We start from the raw sequence: 21,710 nt of genomic DNA, 5'->3' as shown, positions 1-21,710 counted from the left end.
GATCTTTACTGCAGAGCTGGCGAAACCATTACTCAGTGGTCCAGTTTCCACTGCTGGATATGGGGGTGGGGCAAGTGTGGCAAAAGATGCAATGCTTTACTGAAAGTGGGGTGTCCTGTGACATGCCCTCCTGCTCTCCCCAACTCCGTACCCTCTCTGGCCAAAGTCACCTCCACTCCTGCTTTCTCCATTCCCGATTATTGAACTGATCTGTCTTCCAGTCTGAACACCAAGGACAATATTTAGTAAAAGCTTCTTTACCCCACCCTCTCATTCCCTTCCACTTCAGGTGGGTGAGCCTCCAGGGTCTTCTTTGTCATGTTGTGAAGGGATAGATGTCTCCCCATTTCCAAGAAAAAAGGTGGCTTCCTATTGTCAGTGCCTAGAAAGAACATCCATCGTGCCCTTCCTTTTTATTCTCCTGGTGGAACTTCCAGTTTTGAGGTGAACTTGTTGTGGGATGACTCCTGAAGTGAGGAAGGCCTAGAGAGGTCCAAAGAGGACCAGGGAGCTCCTTCTGCAACCCAGCCTGGGCAGCTTCGGGAATGGAGCCCCCTAGTGGAGCCTCTTCCTGTCCATGGAGGATACACTGTGTCTTCACTAAAAACTCTGGGAAGCAACTGAATTCTGTGGGTCTCACCAGGCAGAAAAAGTAGGTGGGAAAGAGAGGGAGTCTTGCACCCCAGACTGGGAGTAGAGGGCATAAAAGGCCTTGTTGGAGCTCATGTGAAACTGCCTGCCAGCCTTTCCCAGGACTGCTCATCTGCCAGTACCAGGATTAACGCCCCTCCATGGAGAGGGTGTGAAGCCTTTTAAATCCACAAACTCATCCTATTTCCATTAATGGGCCTTTGCGGTAGCACCGAGTACCAGCTGCGAGGTTGAACAAACACCAGTTGAGTACTCCCTGGCGAATCTCTCTGGGAAGAGCCCTTTCCCTCCCTCTCTCCCTCGCCCTCCCCTCCCACAGCCTTTCCAGCGCCTTCTGCAGCCTGTGGGAATGGTCCTAAATAATTCCACAACCAATTGCGTTTTTTGAGATCTGGAACCACTGGTAGGAAAGGATTCCCACGACAGGATGAGAGGCCTGGCCAACAGGTGTTGGGATTTGGCCCAGGGAGATGGAGAAACCCAGGGAGAGAGACAGGCCTGCCAGAAAGCAGACTGCTCAGGGCCTCACAGCTTTACAGGCCGTGGAAGCTGCAGACAATCGAAATGATATCTTTATTGCTAGGTTCATGTCCTGGGCTATAACATATCAATCCCTGTCGTGGTTCTCTGGGATGCACCTGGTATTTCAAACTTGTTCTTTTTGTGCTTCTGGGTCCTGGACTGCAGCTGCCTAAAACAAGCAAAGAGAGAGGCCCTTACAATGTCTCCAAGACGTGTTGGCATGGCCTGCCTGTCTTTAATGTACCATTAACCATTGTCTTCACACAATATGGGAACTGTAAAGCATGACATGTGTTATAATAAAACACATTTTCAATGATACACTTGGTCTTGAGGCTGGGGTGTAGCAAACAAACAGGCCCAAATCTTGTTTTGTCTCTCTTGCTAAGCCCACTGGCAATTAAACTTAAGACCACTGTTTCCCCCACTCCTCACCAGCCAATTAAGTTTTATGTCTCCTAATTTTTCACATAGAAAAAAGTCTCAGTGCTTGCCCCTAAAGACATTGATTTTCTTGCTATCACCTGGCGCTCAGACCTTAGTTCCATTTATCAAGAAGGGAACGTCAGGCGTTACATAAAGTGACTCTGTTAGCATAAGGCTCTCACCATCCTGGCCCATTGTTTTCCCTTGTTAATAACTCATTACCAGGATTTAACAAATCAACCATTACATATGTTTTGTGTCTCCATATTTTGATCCGTACGATTAAGCAGATGTTACGATTGAAAATTGAAAAGTCCAAGGCTACTCCAGTCTGAAAGAAAGAGGGCAGCCTCAAACAACGAGCTAACAATGAGATTCAGAAGATCTTCAGAAAAACATTTACCACCAATAAACAGACTCCAACCTGCTCCATTTCAACCATTGTGTGCTTTGGGGGAATAATTAAGTTTAATAGGAATAGGTCTGGAGGGTTTTCAATGCCAAGACCACAGGTGCGGGGTGGCATGATGAATGATTTGCCTGATTTTTGCCAAGCTCAAGGGCTCTTCTCTTGGACTTTCAAGCAGATAGAAAATATTGTCATTTCTTTTAATTCACAGCATTACTTTCAAACCGAACAAAGGCTGGGGTAGGGGGGAGGCGGGGGAACGGCTCGGCTGTAATGAAGCGCTTCGGAGGCGGAGGTGCAGCCGAGGAGGCTGAGGCGGCGGCTGAGCGCGCTGCTGCGTTTGTGCGCAAGTGACACTCCTGTGCCACACACAAAAGGCCTTCTTCTCCCCACCTTCTGCTGCTTTTCAGACCTCGGTCCCCTGCCAAACCGGCTCCTGGGACGTCGGTGGGCTCCTGACCTCCTATCCAGGGCAACCCAGCCTTTGGGATAACGGTCGCTGCCAAAGCGAACCTCACCAAACTTTCCCCAAACTCGGCCGCTGGGGAGTCCCCCTGGCCGTAGGCGCGCATGCGCCCCGTCTTCTCCTGCCTATTCCCAGGGTTCCGGAGAGCCAGGATGGATTCGGAGGTGTAGCCCGGGAGGCCAACCTAGCCCCAGCTACCGGAAAAGTTGGGGTTCAGGTGCAGTCTGTCCGCCTAGGAGGCTGGAAGCTGCTGTTTGGCGCCAGCTCTCCGCCGTTCTGCTATCTTTGCGCATGGAAGTCTCCAAGAGGGGATCCCGGAAGCGGCGAGTTGAACTGGGGGCCATCGGCCAGGAGGGGGCCCGTAATTGGGGCTCCAGGCTTTCTCTAAGGAGGCCCCGGGTCACTGCCGCTCCCTGGCTCGGCGGGGAGCCTCGGGTAGTCCCGCTTCCAGAAACCAGGTAGCCAGAGCGCAGTTTGTTGGCGGGCTGGTTTTGCTTGGTGGCCCTAGCGTCCGCGCTGGCGGCGGCAGCGGTCGGGGCACAAGCTTCTAGCTGGTCCCACTTTTGGACTCTTGGGGGTCTACCGTTGCTTCTCATAGAGGCTTGACCCCTGGATGATCTTCATAGATTAATGACAGCAGGTTTCCTGGCGTGTCGGCATCAGTTCCAAACAACCTGTTGCGCTGGCATTGCTTTGGAGAGGCACCGACACTTTACTTAAGGGAGGCAGGCTGTGGGGCGGCTCCCGCTTCCAGTACAGGCTTTCGGGTTCTCTCCTAATGACAGGCACCCCTCTCCTTCTCCCTTGATACCCGGAATGCTTCACTCCTGCCGATGTCCCAGCAACCCACGGTGTCCTGGGCACTCCTGTACCTTGCTTCCTCTAGGATTTCCCCAAGTAATTCTCTATACTTTGGGCAGCAAGATTAGACAAAGATACGGATTAGAGAGACACCAGCTAATCCATCACTCCCCTCACTCCCCCTGCTCGCTTCCCTCAACCCTCCGCAGCCAGATAAAAATCTTTGGTGTGTAAGAACCTGAGAGAAAAAAAAAGCTAGTGTTTTATTTGCGCTCCTGTCTTAAAGTACTGATCCGTGAGGGGAATTCTCTCTCCTAAAGATTTTAAAAAATTATTTCTATTTTTCAGTTTCTCTCCAGCGACTACATAGGCGCCCCTTTGGCTTCTTTCATGATTGAGTACCAGGTTGTCTCCCCAAGAGCTAGTCACCTACAGCTGGAATATAAGAAAGACATGGAAGCGTACTGGGGTGAGAAATCTACCTAGGAGATCCCCTAGAAGTTTTAGTATGAGATCCAGATGAACAAGCTTTGACATTAAGAAAAACAAAACTAAACTTGCATTTGCTCTGGATGAATTCAGAAGAAATTCATATCCAGCTAACGGATCTGAAAGAAGAATAGAAAAATTTTAAAACAAGCCATTTCCAAATGAAGGACGCTTGGCTGCAACCCTACAGAGAGCGCGAGTGCATACAATTAAATATTAGGGCTCAACAATTAGCATTTGAGGCAATAGCAAATGTGTGACTCCTCACAGCAATTATTTGGAAGTTTTTCCATACTTTTGAAAACATACTTGACGCCTCATTTCTTTGATGACTGCTCAATAGACACCCTGAAGCAGTAGCGGAGCTGCCCCCTCCCCAGCGCCCCTCGAGCTTACAGGGCTTTCATCCAGGGCTTGAATTGTGTTGTCAAAGTTTAGTAGACAGAGGAGGGGGCATGAGAACGGGAGGGTGTCTTGAAAAGTCTTGGAAATCGGTATATTTTGCAGGTGTAGAATGTGCCTAATAGCCATGGCTAGTGCGCGCTCCCCAATGGTGAGAGTGTGACAAGGACAGCTGGCTAGTTTTCAGTGTGAAAACACCCCCTCGGTGGACCAAACACAACGACACTGACCTTTCTGCGGGGGGAACCAGGGATGTGCCTTTGACTGAATTAGCCACAAAGACGTCTTGCTATGACTTTTGTTCACCACGAAAGCAAAGAAATATTGCGTCTAATATGAAAAGTACTGTTCACAGCTTTTCCGTGCCCCTGAAGAAGTATTACAGCGCTGATTTACTAACCCCCTTCTCCAGAGCTGGCTGGCCACAAAAAACGGGCTGGGGGTGTAAGGGTGGGGATGGGGCAGTGGGGACCCTGCAGGAGGAGGCGGAGCTGGTGAGTTAAATTGCTGGTTGCTGTTTCCAAGTTCTGTCTGTGCAGCAGCAAATTTATCAATCTTTTCATCTGACAATACTTTGAAATATATCATTGTCATCCCAAGTTGTTTGATAGATTATCTGCAGGCGCACAGCCTTTTCCAAGGTCAAGTTGAAGATTCTTGTTTGCTGTTTAACTGGGTTGTTTAAAAACTCAGAACAATGCCTGCCTGTTAAATTTTCACTTGTTCTCATGGGACATTGGAAAGCAAGCTTTCCTGCTGACTGGGTGTCTGGATACTTCATCTTTTTGAGCTAAATTTAGCAAGCAGGGTTTTAGCAATGAGATCAACAGTAGGAAAAATGAGATTTAACCTTACCACTTGCAGATACAGAGGAGATTAAGCTGTCTCTCATCTCTCACCACAGTGTGCACCAATTTTTATGTGTGTTAGTGGCTAGTTACAGTCACACGCATCATGTTCAATTTTATAATTTCATTCTAGTGGGAAGCTACAAGTGTACTCTTCTAAAGCAGAAAGACACAGAAATTGTGGCCACTCCCGTGGGGTTTGTTGTTGTTTGCTGGACAGAGCATAGCCTGTTGCTTTAAAGCTGCCGTAAAAATTAAAGTCAACTCAAAACCATCATGTTTCTGGACATACTTATTTCTGTTTTTCATCTCACAATTCACTTCACAGTTTCCTCTATATTTGCAATGATTGATTTTTTTTATTCAACTAACTTTTATTTACCTTGCAATAATGATCTGGACCAATGTGATAAATTACAGATATGCAAATTTCTTTGAATGGTGTTGTAAGTGTGTCTAGCTGGAGCTGAATGACTCCTTGCAAGTCAGTCTGTGCGCGCTCAGGACCCCAGGGAGCTGATCAAAGCACCCATTCTCTTTCATCCCCAGTATTCTCCTCCAAACTATTTCGATACAATATGTTTCCATGATGCACTTAATGTGCCAGGGACATAGAACTCATTACAACCTAGCTAGTTCTGCCGACCTCTTTGTTCCTCCGCAGAAAGTCAAAGAAAAAAGGAAAAGGCCTGCCAGTTGCCAGCTTTCTGAGATGCTAAAGCATGCGTCATTTTTCACCAGGTCTGGTCTTGATATCCTCAAAAGACAAACTATGAAACCGGCCTCAGCCCTTTCTGGCATTAATTACACTGCTGTCCAGCCGATCTGTTTTTCCTATTATATGCATTTCTCAGCAGGGATTTTTTTTTTTGCAAGACTAATGCAGCTGCGAGTTAAACTATGAATGCATTTTTATCACTATGGAAAAAAATGAGTGAAAAGGCCGCAAAGCATACAGCACACACTTTCAAAGCTTTCTGGTGGGTAGCAGATTTAGGGCTGGCCTTGGGAGGGGCTGCAAGGTCTCTAAATCCAAAGCTGGGCAGAGTCTCTGAAGTTTCCAATTCACTCCGTGTCTGTGGGGACACTTATTGTGCCGTTTGAAATTCCACTTTGGTACCCAGATAACTCCGAAAGGTTAAGAAGGACCAGTAAAATTCTGAAATGGAAGGTCTTACTACATCCAACCAGAAGTCACTTCCACAAAATATGACACAGGATAATGACACAGAGAGTCTAAATTTTATGTGATATCCTTCGTTTCTTGTAGGGTTGATTGGTTGGTGGGAATGGCTGGCAGCCAGTTCTGGGAAAGATTCCAGACCTGACTCCGATTAACCCTCTCTGGTGAAACTCTGCTGGAAACCAACTCACCAGCAATTGCCATTAATCTACTTACTAATTAAGCCAATTCATTTCTAAAGGAGAAAAATTCCTTTCTTTAGCCAAACTGATGGGAGGAAATTTGAAAGAAGCGCCAAACTGTGTAACTGTAATTCAGCCAAGGACTGCTAAAACAAGGTGTTGATATATAGCAGCAGATTTAAAACAAGTTTCTAGGGCAACACTCCTTTGGAGGCGGTGGCATATAGTGCATAGTAGATGAAGCTCGAATAATGCTCCACGGTGCCATGCCATCCCATGTACTAGCGTTCAAAATAACAGGTCTTTCCCCAATTAAATCTTGTTCCTTTTACGCACAAATAAATCGCCTCTCCAGCTTTCTTTCGGACCAGTCTATGCCAGCTTTATGTGACAGCTACTCCAAATATATCGCTTGCAACTTAGTAAGTAACCTTAGAATTTGTTGCCCAGAATCTAGGATCAGGTACAAGGCAGACAGCCTTGAAGTTCAGGGAATAGAAAGGACAAAGTTGAACATTACGCATGGGAGAGAAGCACCCTGTCTCTGCGGTAAGTGGTACCTGGCTTGCAGACAGAGCAATTATACATTCATTAATCTTGGTCTTCCTTCTTACCAAGAAGCAAAACTCCAAAGAGTTTCCTCACTTACCAAAGAATTATTTACTGCCTTTAGGACGCCTCTAAAGAGTCCTGTAAGGAAATGAGGACAAAGTGCACCTCCCAATAGGAAACGCAAAACCTTCTTGCCTCCGGTTTATGCTCACCTGCTTTAGACCGTGGACCCAGGAGGTAGCAAGTTGGTTTGGCTTTGCATAAGCTACTGAATGCATTGGGGGGACGGGTGAGTCAAACAAGCTTAGGGCCTCGATTTTTACTTTTAGTTTTATTTTTATTGAAATCCATTCTTTCTCACCCTTAGGCACTGGGGCAGGCCTCTGAACTTCAGAAAGGATGCCCCACAGTTTTACCCTGAAGGGCTTCCGTAGGGCTTGAGAAAGTGCGCAAAGGCGCACGTACCTCTCCACCTAAGCGAAGCACCGGGCTCGCTTCCTGTACGTGAAGAGCAGAAGCTAAAATGATCAGTATAGAACCATCTTGGAGACCGTATTACTTGCCAGGGGTGGGCAAGTCTTATGCCAGCCAGGATGAGGAACATCTTCATCTGAGGCTGCGTCTGCAGAGCCCAGATTGCTGTGCCATTATTTATGTGACTCCGCACGTCTTCCAGGAATGTACTGGTGCCTGAATGATTTCTCCAAATGCTTCTCCTGAGATGTAAGCGACGTCGCTAGAAATGAGGAAAGATGAACAGATAAGAACCTTTCTTTTACCGGTCGCTCTCCTCCTTCTCCGACCCCCTCTCCCTGCACTTCACATTTTAAAATGGCCCTTGCCCAGCTAGGGGCTTTTTAAGTCACCAGGAAGGTAAGTGGTGGGTAGGTAGGTAAGTCAGGGGGTCAGATCATCCTCAGGTTTCAAAATAGGCTGTGCCAGCCAAATTTGCCTCTGTGACAGCTTTCCTGGTGATCTTAGGTGTCTGTGAGCAAAGCCACTTCTGTTTAGAATTATGAGTCATTATGAGAGAATAGAAAAAAGGCGGGGTGGGGGAGGGGAGACAGTTCTCTGACTCTGGAGATTCAGCGTTGAGATTCTAAAGTAACTTGACATTCCCCTCTGTAAGATGGAAAGTTAGGAATGGGGAGAAAAGAAAACTAAAGAAGCACCCCAGAGGCTGTGAAACTGGAAGACACCACTCCCTCTTCTAGGCTAGATTCTACCCTGTAGGGCGGGGTGTTTACCTGGTGTGTAAACTGTGAGCCAAGCCCTGGGGGTCTGAGAAAGGAAAGCCACAACACGAGCTGCGGTGTTTTAGCTTTGAAGATAAACAAAGACCAGGAACTGAGCTCCCTGAAAGCCAGAAGCTAGCGTGGAGAAGGCAACAAAGACTTTCAGCCTGTGGTCACCGGTAGGTGTCAATGTGGACACTTACTGACTAGGCGGTAGGAGAGGGGGACAGGGAGCCAGGCTGTCACTCCAAGGCTCAACAAGAACAAAGATAAAAACGTGACAAGCTCTGTTTTCAACAGTGGCGAGGTTCAAAGTGGAGCGCTTCAGAGTCTGTGTGGGTCAAGGCTTTTCTGAAGGAGGCTTTTTTTTTTTTTTTTCCTAGCCAACTACCAAGGAGGAGAGCCCTAAGGGCCTTTCCTGAGGTAACTTCCCTGTCTCAAAGATTTCTTCAAAGGAATTGTGTGATCTAAGATGTAAAGATGGAGCTCTCCAGACCTGGCAGGACAATATAAAAGTACCAGGTTCTGCACCAGGAATTTCTGGGGGCTGCAATAGAGTTTATGAACTTGAACAGCCTAACTTTTAGTTAGCATTTTCTTTCACACACAAGACCTTTTGTCAAACTATGTATAGAAGAGGGTGAGTCTACATGTCCACATGCATGGGTACCACCTCACAAAGACTTAAAATGTTGACAGAGTAATGGAAATTGGGTAGAGCTAAGCAGCCAGAGACTTCAGACTTCCTCTTAGAAACCAATAGTCAAGGCATTTCGCCACAAGTGACTCTCTCCTACTTTCTGTGGAAGCTAATTGGGGATTTTCTAATGTCTCTCGTTAGCAAAGATTACATCCCAGGATTAGTAACTGGGCATAGTAAGAAGTGCCGTTCACCCTACAGACTCCAGCACAGCCGTGCTCCTCCCAGAAATTCTTCTAGCAAGACAAAAAATGTAAGTTAAGAAAACCCATAATACTCTGAAATTCTGATTTTCTTTAACCAACACAGGTCTCTCAAATAATAAAAAAGGGATGTAAGTATCCTTAAAAGACTAATGACATTTCACAGGTAATGCAATTTAGAAAGAAACACTTCCATGTTTTCTTTTCCAACAATGTGCATTTCTGTAAACTGCTATAAATCGCAATTCAAAAGCAGTGATCTCACCATCCCCAATCATTTTTTATACTGATCAAATGAATGCAGATACTCCCATTTGGGAGGGGCAACATGACATTTCCCTTGGCAGTTCTAAACAGGTCACAGACCTTTCACAGACCCTAAGGCAGTGGGAGGGAGCTCTTTGCTAAACCGTGTAACCAAATCAAACCAATGGTTACCCCTTTTCAAAACCACTGGAATGGTTTGCACAATGCTATTCACATAGCAGCACAGAAACTGAAAGAATGGTCATCCAATGGAGATTTCTTTCCTTTTGTTTAAACTTGCAGAGCTCACAAAGTAATACTTGGAAGGCAGACAATTACATTTACCATGATAAAAATATACATATAGAATCCACATGCATTTCTGTTGGCACTGCACAGCATAGTAACTGCCCATATGTGTGTCTATATATGCACACGTATGTATATGTATGTCTATTTATTGGAGATGCTGCTTTGTTTGAAACCATAGGCACAAAGACACAACATGGCTGCCCTGGAGATGACCTATTGCTTTCAAGTTGCTTGAACACATCAGAATTTCCATTGTTAAGGTTGATTAATTGAAACTGATAAGTTACCATGGATAAAGATTGTTTTTCTGTTTAATGTGGTGGGCCTGATTTGGTAAATGCCTCATTCATGTAGCTTTGCAGTGGAGCATATGGGCAAGAGTCACTCAGCATCACAAGCATATACAATCTATTATGCTCCTATGGGCACAACTGAAAGGCCTTTCTGCTTTAATGACAAAGTTTCAATAAGAAATTCCATTTAAAGAGTCACTAGTAACATGAAACATGATTTTATAATTTATTCTTGGAGTTTCTGTGGATGATTTAAAAGATAATATTTAAATATACCACACACACACGCAGACACACAAAATATACCTTAGTATTAGTTATTGGGGATAAAGTATCACTTATCTTAATCGTGAATAGACACATAAGGAGACAAAAAGTTGCCATATCATGGTACCTTGCCTACATAGTGTTGTTTGGGTTGCCAAGGATATGCCCCCAGTGAGAGTTCATGCTGCCCAGTTCCCAGTAGGAAGGGAAATGACTTGGTGGCTAAGAAGCCCATTTCAGGATGCTTGTTTTTCTTATTGAAGAAACAGAAGGCATTTAGAAAGTCATCCCGAGAGTAGCACATCAAGCAGTGAAAGTATTCATATTTTTATAAGTTAATTTCTTCTTGTACTTGGAAATTATTTTAAAAGAGTCAACTATATAAAAACATGAATATTTACTACTAACTATATGGCTGCTATTATTTTTGAATTATTGTACATAAACTCTTTTGTTTTTGCTTTTTTGTTTAGGTTGATATGCAATTATCCAGAAAAGAGTAATAACCAAAATTATGAAAGCCATGTTAATGAACTAAAGAACTAACTATACCAAAACATCAAAGCGACAGTTACCATATTTAGCCTTTAATGTCTCTTCAAATAAATTCTCTGGTCATTCATGCCCAAGAAGCAGTTCAAGTTCAGCCAGCATTCCTCATTTAAATTAGATGGGTAGTCGCAGTTCAGTTTGGGGAGTAATAAAACACATTTGTCACAGCTGAGCACTGCTGCTGTGCATCTTTATGAAGGGCTGGGTGTCCATTGCGAAGCTAATCCACACACCATCACTTGTAGAGTTCCCTCCTGCATTTTGAAGTGATAATCTGTATCTAATTTTTAAAGAAAAATTTCCTTTCCTTTCACTTTTTGAAGACCCGTTTCTTTGCAGGCCCTGAATAGAGATCATGGGTGAAGCAGTGCCGAACAGCTCTGATATGCGTGGAACAAAAACCCACCTCTTTGTAGAACATAACAAATTATGCAGTGTTCACAGATGCGCTTCACATTGCCCTTTTGTGAGAAAACGAAGCCCCACTCTGTCCCCCCTTCCTCCAAGAGAGCCCAGGCCCCTAATGTGATCTGTCCTCAGGGCAGAAAACAAGACATCTCCTTAATGGGAACACTTTCCTTGAGTTCTTTTGGAAAGCTTTTCGTTTGGACCTTTGGGCTATGTAGTTTTTGCAAGTAAGAATTCCAAATAGTCACTAGCGGCTATTTCTATCAACAAGAGAACAGTCTGGGGTTTCTAGGATTACATTGTTGCCATTCCCATTGGGGGCCTCAGGATTATGCTGCCATTCCCACCTGATGCCTACCTTTGACTTTTAGATATTTAGTGGAAATCCTGTCATTGTATAATTGATATAATGCTTGAACTATATATGAGTAAACAAATGTGATGGTTTTTCCCTAATTAAAATGTCAAAATATATTCTTAAAAACTGTCTTTTTTTCCTCCTGTATTCCAGTTCTGGGTGGTTCTCATGGAGAAGATAGCATTGATAGGCAATCTTAGGTAACCAGGGATGCTGGTAAGCAATCCTGAGTCTCCAGAAAGAGCTTCTGTGGAAATGATGCCGAATGTAGAGACTGCTACCCTACCTCCTGGGACCTTTGTAAATCTGACATCTACTGAATATGCTGGTCTCAGTTACTGTCTCAGAATTCCAAGCCCTGGAAAATTCTCTGTGTCCTTAGTCCCTAGCCCCTACTTGAATTACAGTAGATGTTCCTAAAGTCCGTGGGATGGATGGATGGATGGATGGATGAATGAAAGAATGAACGAATGAACAAGGAGAAATGACAGCTAGAAGATGGTGTGGCCCCTTAGAATCCACAGCATTTGTGGTTTTCCCCCACACTGACCCTAGTCTTGGTCACATAATCTTATTTGACTGATACGGCAGGAGAGCAAAGGGTGAAGCCAGTAGAAATTTGAACAAACCTTGCACATAGAGTTTGCTATCCCCTGTTCTTGAGAACCCCAAGTTCATCTTGAAAATGCCTGAATCAACTTGCTTGATGATGAGAGACAAGAATCTGACTGACCATTAGCTGTACACACTGCTGTGTGAGGCTGCTCATGGTCAGCCAAAGACTAATGAACCCAGCCATGCAGAAGACCAGTCATTTGGGTAAAGACATCGACGGTAGCCCAACTTTGCCCCAAACAGCAGAAAACTGCACGTTATTTGCTAGCACCAGCTAGGGAGCTCATGCAGGGGGGAGGTGGGACTCTGAAGAGCCCTCCTTGCTTCACTGGAACTTGACTTTCAGCCTGAAAGCCCTGGAGATCTACTAAAGGGTCAAAGAAGAAATAACAAAGTATGAGGGTCGGGGAAGCAAAGAGAGAAATCCTTGGTGACCCTGACAGCTGATGCTCAAAGCAAGGACTAGTCAGAGTGACCGATGGTGGCAATCCAGAGTCTATATGTAAGCAAGTGCTGGAGAGAGGGGAGACAGGGGCTTAGCCTTCTCCCAGGTTGATTTGCATAGAATGGAGGGAGAGCAGAGGAGTGGCTTGATGGGAGAGAGGGGGAGAAGGGGGCTGGGAGTGCTTTCAGGAAGAATTCATGATGTTCTCTCTTTTTTAAAAAAAATTTATTTATTTATTATGTAGACAATATTCTGTCTGTGTGTATGCCTGCAGGCCAGAAGAGGGCACCAGACCCCATTACAGATGGTTGTGAGCCAACATGTGGTTGCTGGGAATTGAACTCAGGACCTTTGGGAGAGCAGGCAATGCTCTTAACCTCTGAGCCATCTCTCCAGCCCCCCATGATGCTCTCTTTAGTGAGAGGACAGTTAGAGATATTGAGAGAGCATAACCTTGCTGTATCAAATAGAATCTCAAGGTAATGAACTTGAGACTCAATTTTGTGTACATGTGTGCCCTTGTGTGGGGTACACAGGCAAACAAATATATGCATGTGTTGTTCCTAGTAATGCCACCTACTTCCTTTGAGATGGGTCTGTTATCATGGAGCTCACCAAGCAGGCTAGGCTGCTTGGCCAGTGAGTTCAGAGAGCCTCCTGTCTCCATTTTCCCAGCTCTGGGATGACAATGGAAAGCCACAATGCCTAATACCTTCTCATGGGTTCTTCTCATTAAATTCAGGTGCCCGTACTTGCCAGGCAAGCACTACTGAGTCAACTCCCTGGCCACTGCAGTTCAGTCTTGTCAAACATTTGTTAGTTTACTAACTGCTAGGGATGCAGCAAACAAATTCACATAGGAACCTTACCCTGTCTGAATTCTTATTGCCAAAGAAAGTCTTGAAGTGGGGGTGCAGAAGCGTTCTAACTAAGCAAGAAGCACAGAAGAGTTCTAAGCAAGAAGCCATGGCTTCATCATGGCAGGTAGCAAATGATGGAACTCCTTAATATCTCTTGTGAGGAAACTGGAAATATTAGATCTCTCAACTTGGTTGGCAGAATATAATCTAACTATCTAATATGATTGTCTTAGATTGTTATAGTGTTATTCTGGGTTTGCTTCAGTTACTTTTCTGTTGTAATACATTTGCTTCACATTCCAGAGGGATAGAGTTCATCTTGGTGGGGAAGGCATGGCATTTTTTATTCATTAACACTCAGGAAGGAGAGAGAGAGAGAGAGAGAGAGAGAGTCCCAAGTGAGGAGAGGTTGCAAGCCTCAAAACCCACACCCCAGTTATTTAATTCTTTCAGCAAGACTCTGTACAAAGCTTCTGTAGCCTCTCCAATAAATACCACCAGTGCAGGACCAAGCCAGTGGGGGATACTTTTCATTCAAATCACCATATTCCACCTCAGGTCCCCATAGGCCCATGCTCATTGTCATATCATACTGCAAAAATACGTCTAGTCCATCTTCAAAAGTTCCCATAATTTTTAAAAGTTTCAATACTGCTCAAAAGTTCAAAATCTAAGACTGGAGGTAATTTCTTAACGATGACTCCAAGTTAAATAGACAATTTACATACTCCCAGCATACAGGGACTCATTAGCTACATTACCATTAAAAAAGAGAGGAATAGAGGCATAGTGAGGAAGGGTAGGAAGGCAGGCAAACACCAAATCCTACAGTTCCATCTTCAGTATCTGGGTCTTTGGTTTCAAAGGGCTTAGGTGGTTTCGTCCCAGAGCTTTGCTGCCTGAGATATAAATCTCTGTCTTGGAGTGTTCCCATTCCCTGTATGCAACTCTCCTTGGTAGATGATGTCTCATGATTCTGGCATCCCCAATATCTTGAGGTCTCTACCACATTTATAACAACTTCATTCACTGGCTTCTCAGGGCATCTTTGAAGGAACTGTGACCCTATCACATGTTTCCTGGCCCTAGCAGCTTTCTGAAACTACAGAGGAAGAATCCAGAACTCCCTCAATCTTGCATTTTTCTTGTTTCCCAAACCAGTATCTCATGGATGACACTGGTAAGTTTGGCTGCCAGATGTGGTGTTCCCAGTCCTCTTAGACCACAGTTGCACCAGTACTGGGGCACTGGATTATGTGATCTTTTGGTGTCCAATTTCTTGAGTTCATTGTATATTTTGGAGATAAGACCTTTGTCTGATGTGGGGTTAGTGAAGATCTTTACCCATTCTGTAGGCTGTCATTTTGTCTTGTTGACCGTGTCTTTTGCTTTATAGAAGCTTTTCAGTTTCAGGAGGTCCCATTTATTAATTGTTTCTCTCAGTGTCTGTGCTACTAGGATTATATTTAGGAAATGGTTCCCTGTGCCAATGCGTTCAAGTGTACTTCCCACTTTCTCTTCTGTGAGGTTCAATGTGGTTGGCTTTATGTTGAGGTCTTTGATCCATTTGGACTTGAGTTTTGTGCATGGTGATAGATATGGGTCTATTTTCATTCTTCTACATGTTGATATTCAGTTATGCCAGCACCACTAGTTAAATATGCTTTCTTTTTTCCATTTGCTATTTTTTGCTTCTTTATCAAAGATCCGGTGTTCGAAGATGTGTGGATTGATATCCAGGTCTTCTATTTGGTTCCATTGGTCCTCCTGTCTGTTCTTATGCCAATACCAGCTGTTTTCAGTACTGTAGCTCTGTAGTAGAGTTTGAAGTCAGGAATTGTGATGCCTCCAGAAGTTCTTTTATTGTACAGGGTTGTTTTGGCTATCCTGGGTTTTTTTGCTTTTCCAAATGAAGTTGAGTACTGTTCTCGAGGTCTCTGAAGAATTTTGCTGGGATTTTGATGGACATCACGTTGAATCTATAGCTTGCTTTTGGTAAGATTGCCATTTTTACTATGTTAATCCTACCCAAGAGCATGGAAGATCTTTCCACTTTCTGGTGTCTTCTTCAATTTCTTTCTTCAAAGATTTAAAGTTCTTGTCATACAAGTCTTTCACTTGTTTGGTTAGAGTTACTCTGAGATACTTTATGCTATTTGTGGCTATTGTGAAGGGTGTTGATTCTCTGTTTTTTTCCCCCAGCCCTTTTATCATCTGTGTACAGAAGGGCTACTGATTATTTTGATTTATTCTTGTATCCTGCTACATTGCTGAAAGTGTTTATGAGTTATAGAAGTTCCTTGGTAGAATTTTTGCGATCACTTATGTAAATTATCATATCATCAGCAAACAGTGAGAGTTTGACTTCTTCTTTTCCAATTTGTATCCCTTTGATCTCCATTTGGTGTCTTATTGCTCTAGCTAGGACCTCAAGAACTATATTGAATAGATATGGAGAGAGTGGACAACCTTGTCTTGTTCCTGATTTCAGTGGAATCGCTGGGAGTTTCTCTCCATTTAGTTTGATGTTGGCTGTTGGCTTGCTGTACACTGCCTTAATTATGTTCCTTGTATCCCTGCTCTCTCCAAGACCTTTATCATGAAGGGATGTTGTATTTTGTCAAATGCTTTTTTGACATCTAATGAGAGGATCATGTGGTTTTTATTTTTTCAGCTTGTTTATATGGTGGATTACGTTGACAGATTTTCATATGTTGAACCATCCCTGCATCTGTGGGATGAAGGTGAGTTGGTCATGGTGGATGATGGTTCTGATGTGTTCTTGGATTCGATTTGCTAGTATTTTATTTAGTATTTTTGCATCAATTTTCATGAGTGAGATTGATCTGTAATTATTTTTCTTAGTATTATCTTTCTGTGGTTTGGGTATCTGGGTAATTGTAGCCTTATAAAAAGAGTTTGGCAATGTTCCCTCTGTTTCTATTGTGTGGAATAATTTGAGGAGTATTGGTATTAGTTCTTCTTTGAAAGTCTTGTAGAATTCTGAGCTGAAACCATCTGGTCTTGGGCTTCTTTTTTTTTTGAGACTTTTGATGACTGTTTATATTTCTTCAGCAGTTATAGGTCTGTTTAATTTGCTTATCTGGTCTTGATTTAATTTTGGTAAGTGATATTTATCCAGAAGGTTGTCCATTTTCTTTAAGTTTTCCAATTTTGTGGAGTACAGGTTTTCAAAATATGACCTGATGATGATCCTCTGTATTTCCACCTTGTCTATTGTTATGTCCCCCTTTTCATGTCTGATTTTGTTAATTTGGATATTCTCTCTCTGCCTTTTGGTTAGTTTGGATAAAGGTTTGCTATTTTGTTGTTTTTCTCAAAGAACCAACTCTTTGTCTCATTGATTCTTTGTATTGTTTTCTTTGTTTCTATTTTATTGATTTCAGCTCTCAATTTGATTATTTCCTGCCGTCTAATTCTCTTAGGTGAGTTTGCTTCTTTTTGTTCTAAAGTTTCCAAATGTTCTGTTAATTCACTAGTATGGGATTTTTCCAGCTTTTTTATGTAGGCATTTAGTGCTATGAGCTTGCCTCTTAACACTGCTTTCATTGTGTCCCATAAATTTGGGTATGTTGTGTGGTCATTTTCATTGAATTTCAGGAAGTCTTTAATTTCACCCTTCATTTCTTTCTTGACCCATTGATGATTCAGGTGAGCATTATTTAATTTCCATGTGCTTGTAGGTTTTCTGGAATTAGTATTGCTGTTGACTTCTAGTTTTAAAGCATGGTGATCTGATAAGGTACATTGAGTTATTCCAATTTTTTTGTATTTGTTGAGGTTTGTCTTCTTACCAAGTATGTGATCAGTTTTTGAGAAGGTTCCATGAAGTGCTGAGAAAAAGGTATATTCTTTTCTGTTTGGATGGAATATTCTATAGATGTCTGTTAAGTCCATTTGAGTCATTACCTCTGTTAGTTCTCTTATTTCTCTGTTCATTTTTTGTCTGATTGACCTGTCCAGTGGTGAGAGGGGAGAGTTGAAGTCTCCCACTATTAGTCTGTGGGGTTTAATATATGATTTAAGCTTTAGAAGTGTTTCTTTGACATATGAGGGTGCCCTTGTATTTGTGGCAGAGATATTCAGTACTGAAATTTCCTCTTGATGGATTTTTCCTGTGACTAATATGAAATGTCCTTTTTTGTCTCTTTTGACTGATTTTAGCTTGAAGTCTATTTTGTTAGATATTAAGATAACTACACCCACTTGTTTCTTAGGTTCATTTGGTTGATATATTTTTCCCAACCTTTTACTCTGAGATGATGTCTGTCTTTGAGGTTGAGATGTGTTTCTTGTATGCAGAAGAGAGATGTATTCTGTTTTTGTATCCAGTCTATTAGCCTGTGCCTTTTTATTGGTGAGTTAAGTCCATTTACATTAAGGGATATTAATGACCAGTGGTTGCTATCTTCTGTTAATTTAGTTTTCATCGTTGGTAATGTTAATTTGTGCATTTTATTCTTCTTCGGGATTTGCTGTAATGAGATCATCAATTGTTTGTGTTTTTGTTGGTGTAGCCATCTTCCTTGGGTTGGAGTTTTCCTTCTAGTATTTTATGTAGGGCTGGGTTTGTGGCTAAGTATTGGTGAAATCTAGAGTTGTCATGGAATATCTTGTTTTGTCCTTCTATGGTGATTGACAGTTTTGCTGGGTATAGTAGTCTGGACTGGCATCGTGGTCTCTTAATGTCTGCATAATACTTGGCCATGACCTTCTGGCTTTCATTGTCTCCAATGAGAAGTCAGGTGTAATTCTGATAGGTCTACCTTTATATGTTACTTGGCCTTTTTCCTTTGCAGCTCTTAATATTCTTTCTTTACTCTGTATGTTTAGTGTTTTGATTATTATGTGACAAGAGAACTTTTCTTGGATCCAGTCTATTTGGTGTTCTATAAGCTTCTTGTATCTTCATAGGTATATTTTTCTTTAAGTAGGGAAAGCTTTCTTCTATGATTTTGTTAAATAAATTTTCTGTGCTTTGAGTTGAACTTCTCCTTTTTCTGTACCTATTATTCTAAGATTTCCCTTTTTTATGGTATCCCATATTTCATGGATATTCTGGATTAAGCTTTTGATAGATTTAATTGTTTTTTTAACTGATGAGTCTACTTCCTGTATTGTATCTTCACTTCAGCGCTTGAGATTTTCTCTTCCATTTCTTGTATTTTGTTGTTCATGCTTGTATTTGTGGTTCCTGATCTTTTCTTCATGATTTCTGTTTCTATAATTCCTTTGACTTGTGTTTTCTTTATTGTTTCTGTCTCAGTTTTCAAGTCCTGAATAGTTTCTTTTACATGTTTGATTTTTTTTCTTGGTTTTCATTAAGTGATTTGCTGATATCTTCTAATGTTTTGTTTGCTTTTTTCCTACATTTCTTTTAGGGAATTTCTCATTTCATCTCTAAGAATTTCAAACATTCTTTTGAGGTTATTTTTTAGATCATTTTCTTCTGGTTCATATTTGATTGTTCAGGCCTTACTTTTGTAGGGTCTTTAAATCTTACTGGTATTATGTTGCTCTTTCTGGTGTTGTGTGATCTTACCTTATCTACTCATCTTTTCCTCTAGTAGGTGTGGTTGGGGCTGTCTGTGATTCTGTTGAATAATCTTCTAGGTGCCAGTGAATACAAGGCTCAGATGGTTGGTCCTCATGGTACAGTCCGTTTCACAGTTCTAGTTACCCCATTGGTTATTTCTGTTCCTCCTGTGCTTTGGTCTGCTCCCTTGGAGCTTGCCTACTTTGGCCTAGGCTGATGGCTTTGATCTGTTTCTGTAAATCTTGGTCTGGATCTCCTCTTGCAGAAGTCCCTGGCTTGGAGTTGGACCTGTTCTGGTGGAGATCGCTGACTCTGGATCTGGTTGCTGGGTCAGGACTGATCCACCAGTGTTCTAGACTGGGTTGGCTTCCAGGGCTGGATTTGCTTCTGGCTTCTGCTCCTGGTGAAGCTTGTTTCCTCAGGCCCTCTCTGTCCTAGGTAGCTTGTTCAGAGACACTCCTTTGGACTTTGTTGTCCAAGGTGGAGTTCTTTGCCTCAGGGCAACTTTGGCCTAGGTTACTGGCTTTGACCTGTATCTGTAAATCCTGGTCTGGATTCCCTCCTGCAGAAGTCCCTGGGTCGGATTTGGACCTGGAAAAATTTCTGGTTCTGGTTTACTGCATCAGAAGTCCCAGGTTCGGGTGTGCCCAAACCTGCAGAGGACCTGCTTACTTCTTCAGAAGTTCCAGGGATTCCAGGTTCCTGCCTATTCTCTTTGATGTCCCAGACCAATGCCCGAACCCACAGTGGACCTGGCTCAGGCCTACTCTCTCTGAGGTCCCAGACTCGTGCCTGGCCCCTCTGAGGTCTCTGGTTCCTGCCTATTCCCTCGGAAGATCCCTGTTCACTCATGCCCAGGCTGACAGAGGTCCTGGCTCTGGCCTAGTTCCTGAGAGGTCCTAGACTCTTGCCCAGACCCACTGGGGTGTTGGCTTAGGTCTACTCCCTTGAAGGTACCAGATTCATGTCTGAACCCTCAGCAGTCTCTGGCTCTGGCTCACTCACTCAGCGGTTACTCCCCTGTACCAGTTCCAGTGGAGATCATTGACTCTGGATTTGGTTGCTGGCTCAATCCTGATTCGCCCATTTCCCAGGACTGGGTTGCTCCTGGCTTCTGCTCCTGGAGCTTGTTCTGTGTCCTAGGTAGCTGGTTCCATTCCACTCTGGTTCTGTCAGAGATCGCAGATTCTGGGTCAGGTCTTTGGCTCGATCCTGGTCTGCCTGTGTCCCAGGACTGGTTGGTTCCCAGGGCTGGATTTGCTCCTGGTTTCTGCTCTTGGTGGAGCTTGTTTCCTGGCCCTCTCTGTCCTAGGAGTCACTTCATTGTTTTTAAATTTAGCCAGATTCTTTGCAACAATATCACATGAGTGTCCTCTATCCCAGTTGCTAATAGAATTCTTGTTCCCTTCTGAAACCTCATTTACTGGGATCCACTGTTCACATAGCTCTTAGCATTACAGTCTTTCAGGCTCCTACCAGAATGGCCAGGTAAACTCTGCTTACAGCAATCAATTTTTCTAGTCCAATGGTATAAAGTTTTCCTCATTTCTAAAGTCTTCTTTGTTCCTCTTAAAACCAACATGGTCAGATTCTTTACAGTGACAACTTTTCTTTCCTGCTTCCAATTTCTGCCTTTGTCACTTTTCTGTTGCAATAAAACATCTGGCAGGAGCGACTTCAGGAAGAGTTTATTTTGTCTCATGAGTCCAGAGGAAGGGAGTCCATCCCATCATGGTGGGGAGGGCATGACGACAGGAGAGGGGCAGAGGTGGGACACAGCTCCAGGAGGGCTTCTTCTTGGGCTCTACCACCTCCCCAAGCTGCCACCACGTGGGATACAAAGCACTCAATACGTGACCCTGTGAAGGACAGTCCTCATTCAGACCATGTTTCCCAAGCTGCCTGGCTTCACAGAAACGTGTTCTTTCCTAGTTCAGTAGGCTGTAAGTCTAAAACCCAAGCATCTGAAATCAAAAAGCCATGCTTCCTTTGAGACTGGGTGCATGCCTTCTTTGCCTCTCCACAACTGCTGGTGACAGCTATCAATCATTCATTCCTTACTTTCAGTTGAAGCATGCCAATCTCCCTCCTCTGATTTCCTTCTCTCTTCCCACCCCCTTTTTCTTCTCTTTCTCTACCATCTTTTTTCTTTCTCTCCTCTCCACCAGCCCAATTTGTCATAACTCAGTGCATTCCCTGGGAGTACTGGGTGTTTATATAGGGTTTTCCTCTAATACTGATACCAGATATACTGATTTGGTATAACCAGAGAGTTTAAGGTAAAAGTCTGGGTCTGAAGGCACTGACAAACTAGATTCTATCTGTCTCCTGTACACCAATTAGAGAGACAAGTAATTGGGAAAAGCAGAGAAAGGAGATTTATTCGACGTGGCCACACTTGGAAGAATAGGTAAAGGGGTCCATTGATCCCAAGTTCATCTTCAGGGTATAGACTCGAGCTTTATGTTTAAATAGAGGAAGTTTTGGGCCAAGGAGCAAGATGTACACTTGATTAAGCAGTCTTGATGAATTCTCGGTTTCCTTGAATGTTGTCTCAGTTCTGATACTTCAGCGTGGTCCAGAGAAGTCATTATTGCTTGAAGTAGGTTATGATTATTTCTGCTCCCAGATGCAGCCTCACGCTCTCTGAGAGTTGTTCTTATCGGTGTCAGGGCTCTCTCTGTTCAGTGTGGTGTTGCTGGAACTGGCGAAGGTCACTCAAGGGGAA

At 43.4% G+C, this 21,710-nt stretch overlaps 1 protein-coding gene and 1 long non-coding RNA gene across 2 annotated transcripts in view; one reads left to right on the top strand and one right to left on the bottom strand.

Moving 5' to 3' along the window:
* Positions 1-7,253: 7,253 nt before the first annotated feature.
* C14H10orf67 (chromosome 14 C10orf67 homolog) overlaps positions 7,254-21,710 on the bottom strand; it is a 121,442-nt gene continuing 106,985 nt past the window's right edge. Inside the window, exon 17 of the mRNA XM_048461172.3 lies at positions 7,254-7,667. Coding sequence (XP_048317129.3) covers positions 7,579-7,667 — 89 coding nt within the window. The 3' untranslated portion in view covers positions 7,254-7,578. The remainder of the gene's footprint in view (positions 7,668-21,710) is intronic.
* On the top strand, positions 8,017-11,625 carry LOC148119749 (uncharacterized). Its single transcript, XR_015734802.1, has 3 exons — positions 8,017-8,345; positions 9,008-9,119; positions 11,079-11,625. It is a non-coding gene; the product is annotated as an uncharacterized LOC148119749 (long non-coding RNA).

The sequence above is a fragment of the Myodes glareolus genome, chromosome 14 (assembly GCF_982192425.1).
Source record: "Myodes glareolus chromosome 14, mMyoGla1.1, whole genome shotgun sequence".
Lineage (NCBI taxonomy): Eukaryota > Metazoa > Chordata > Mammalia > Rodentia > Cricetidae > Myodes > Myodes glareolus.
Note: the sequence above shows the minus strand (reverse complement) of the source record. Positions and strands in the feature narration are given on the sequence as shown.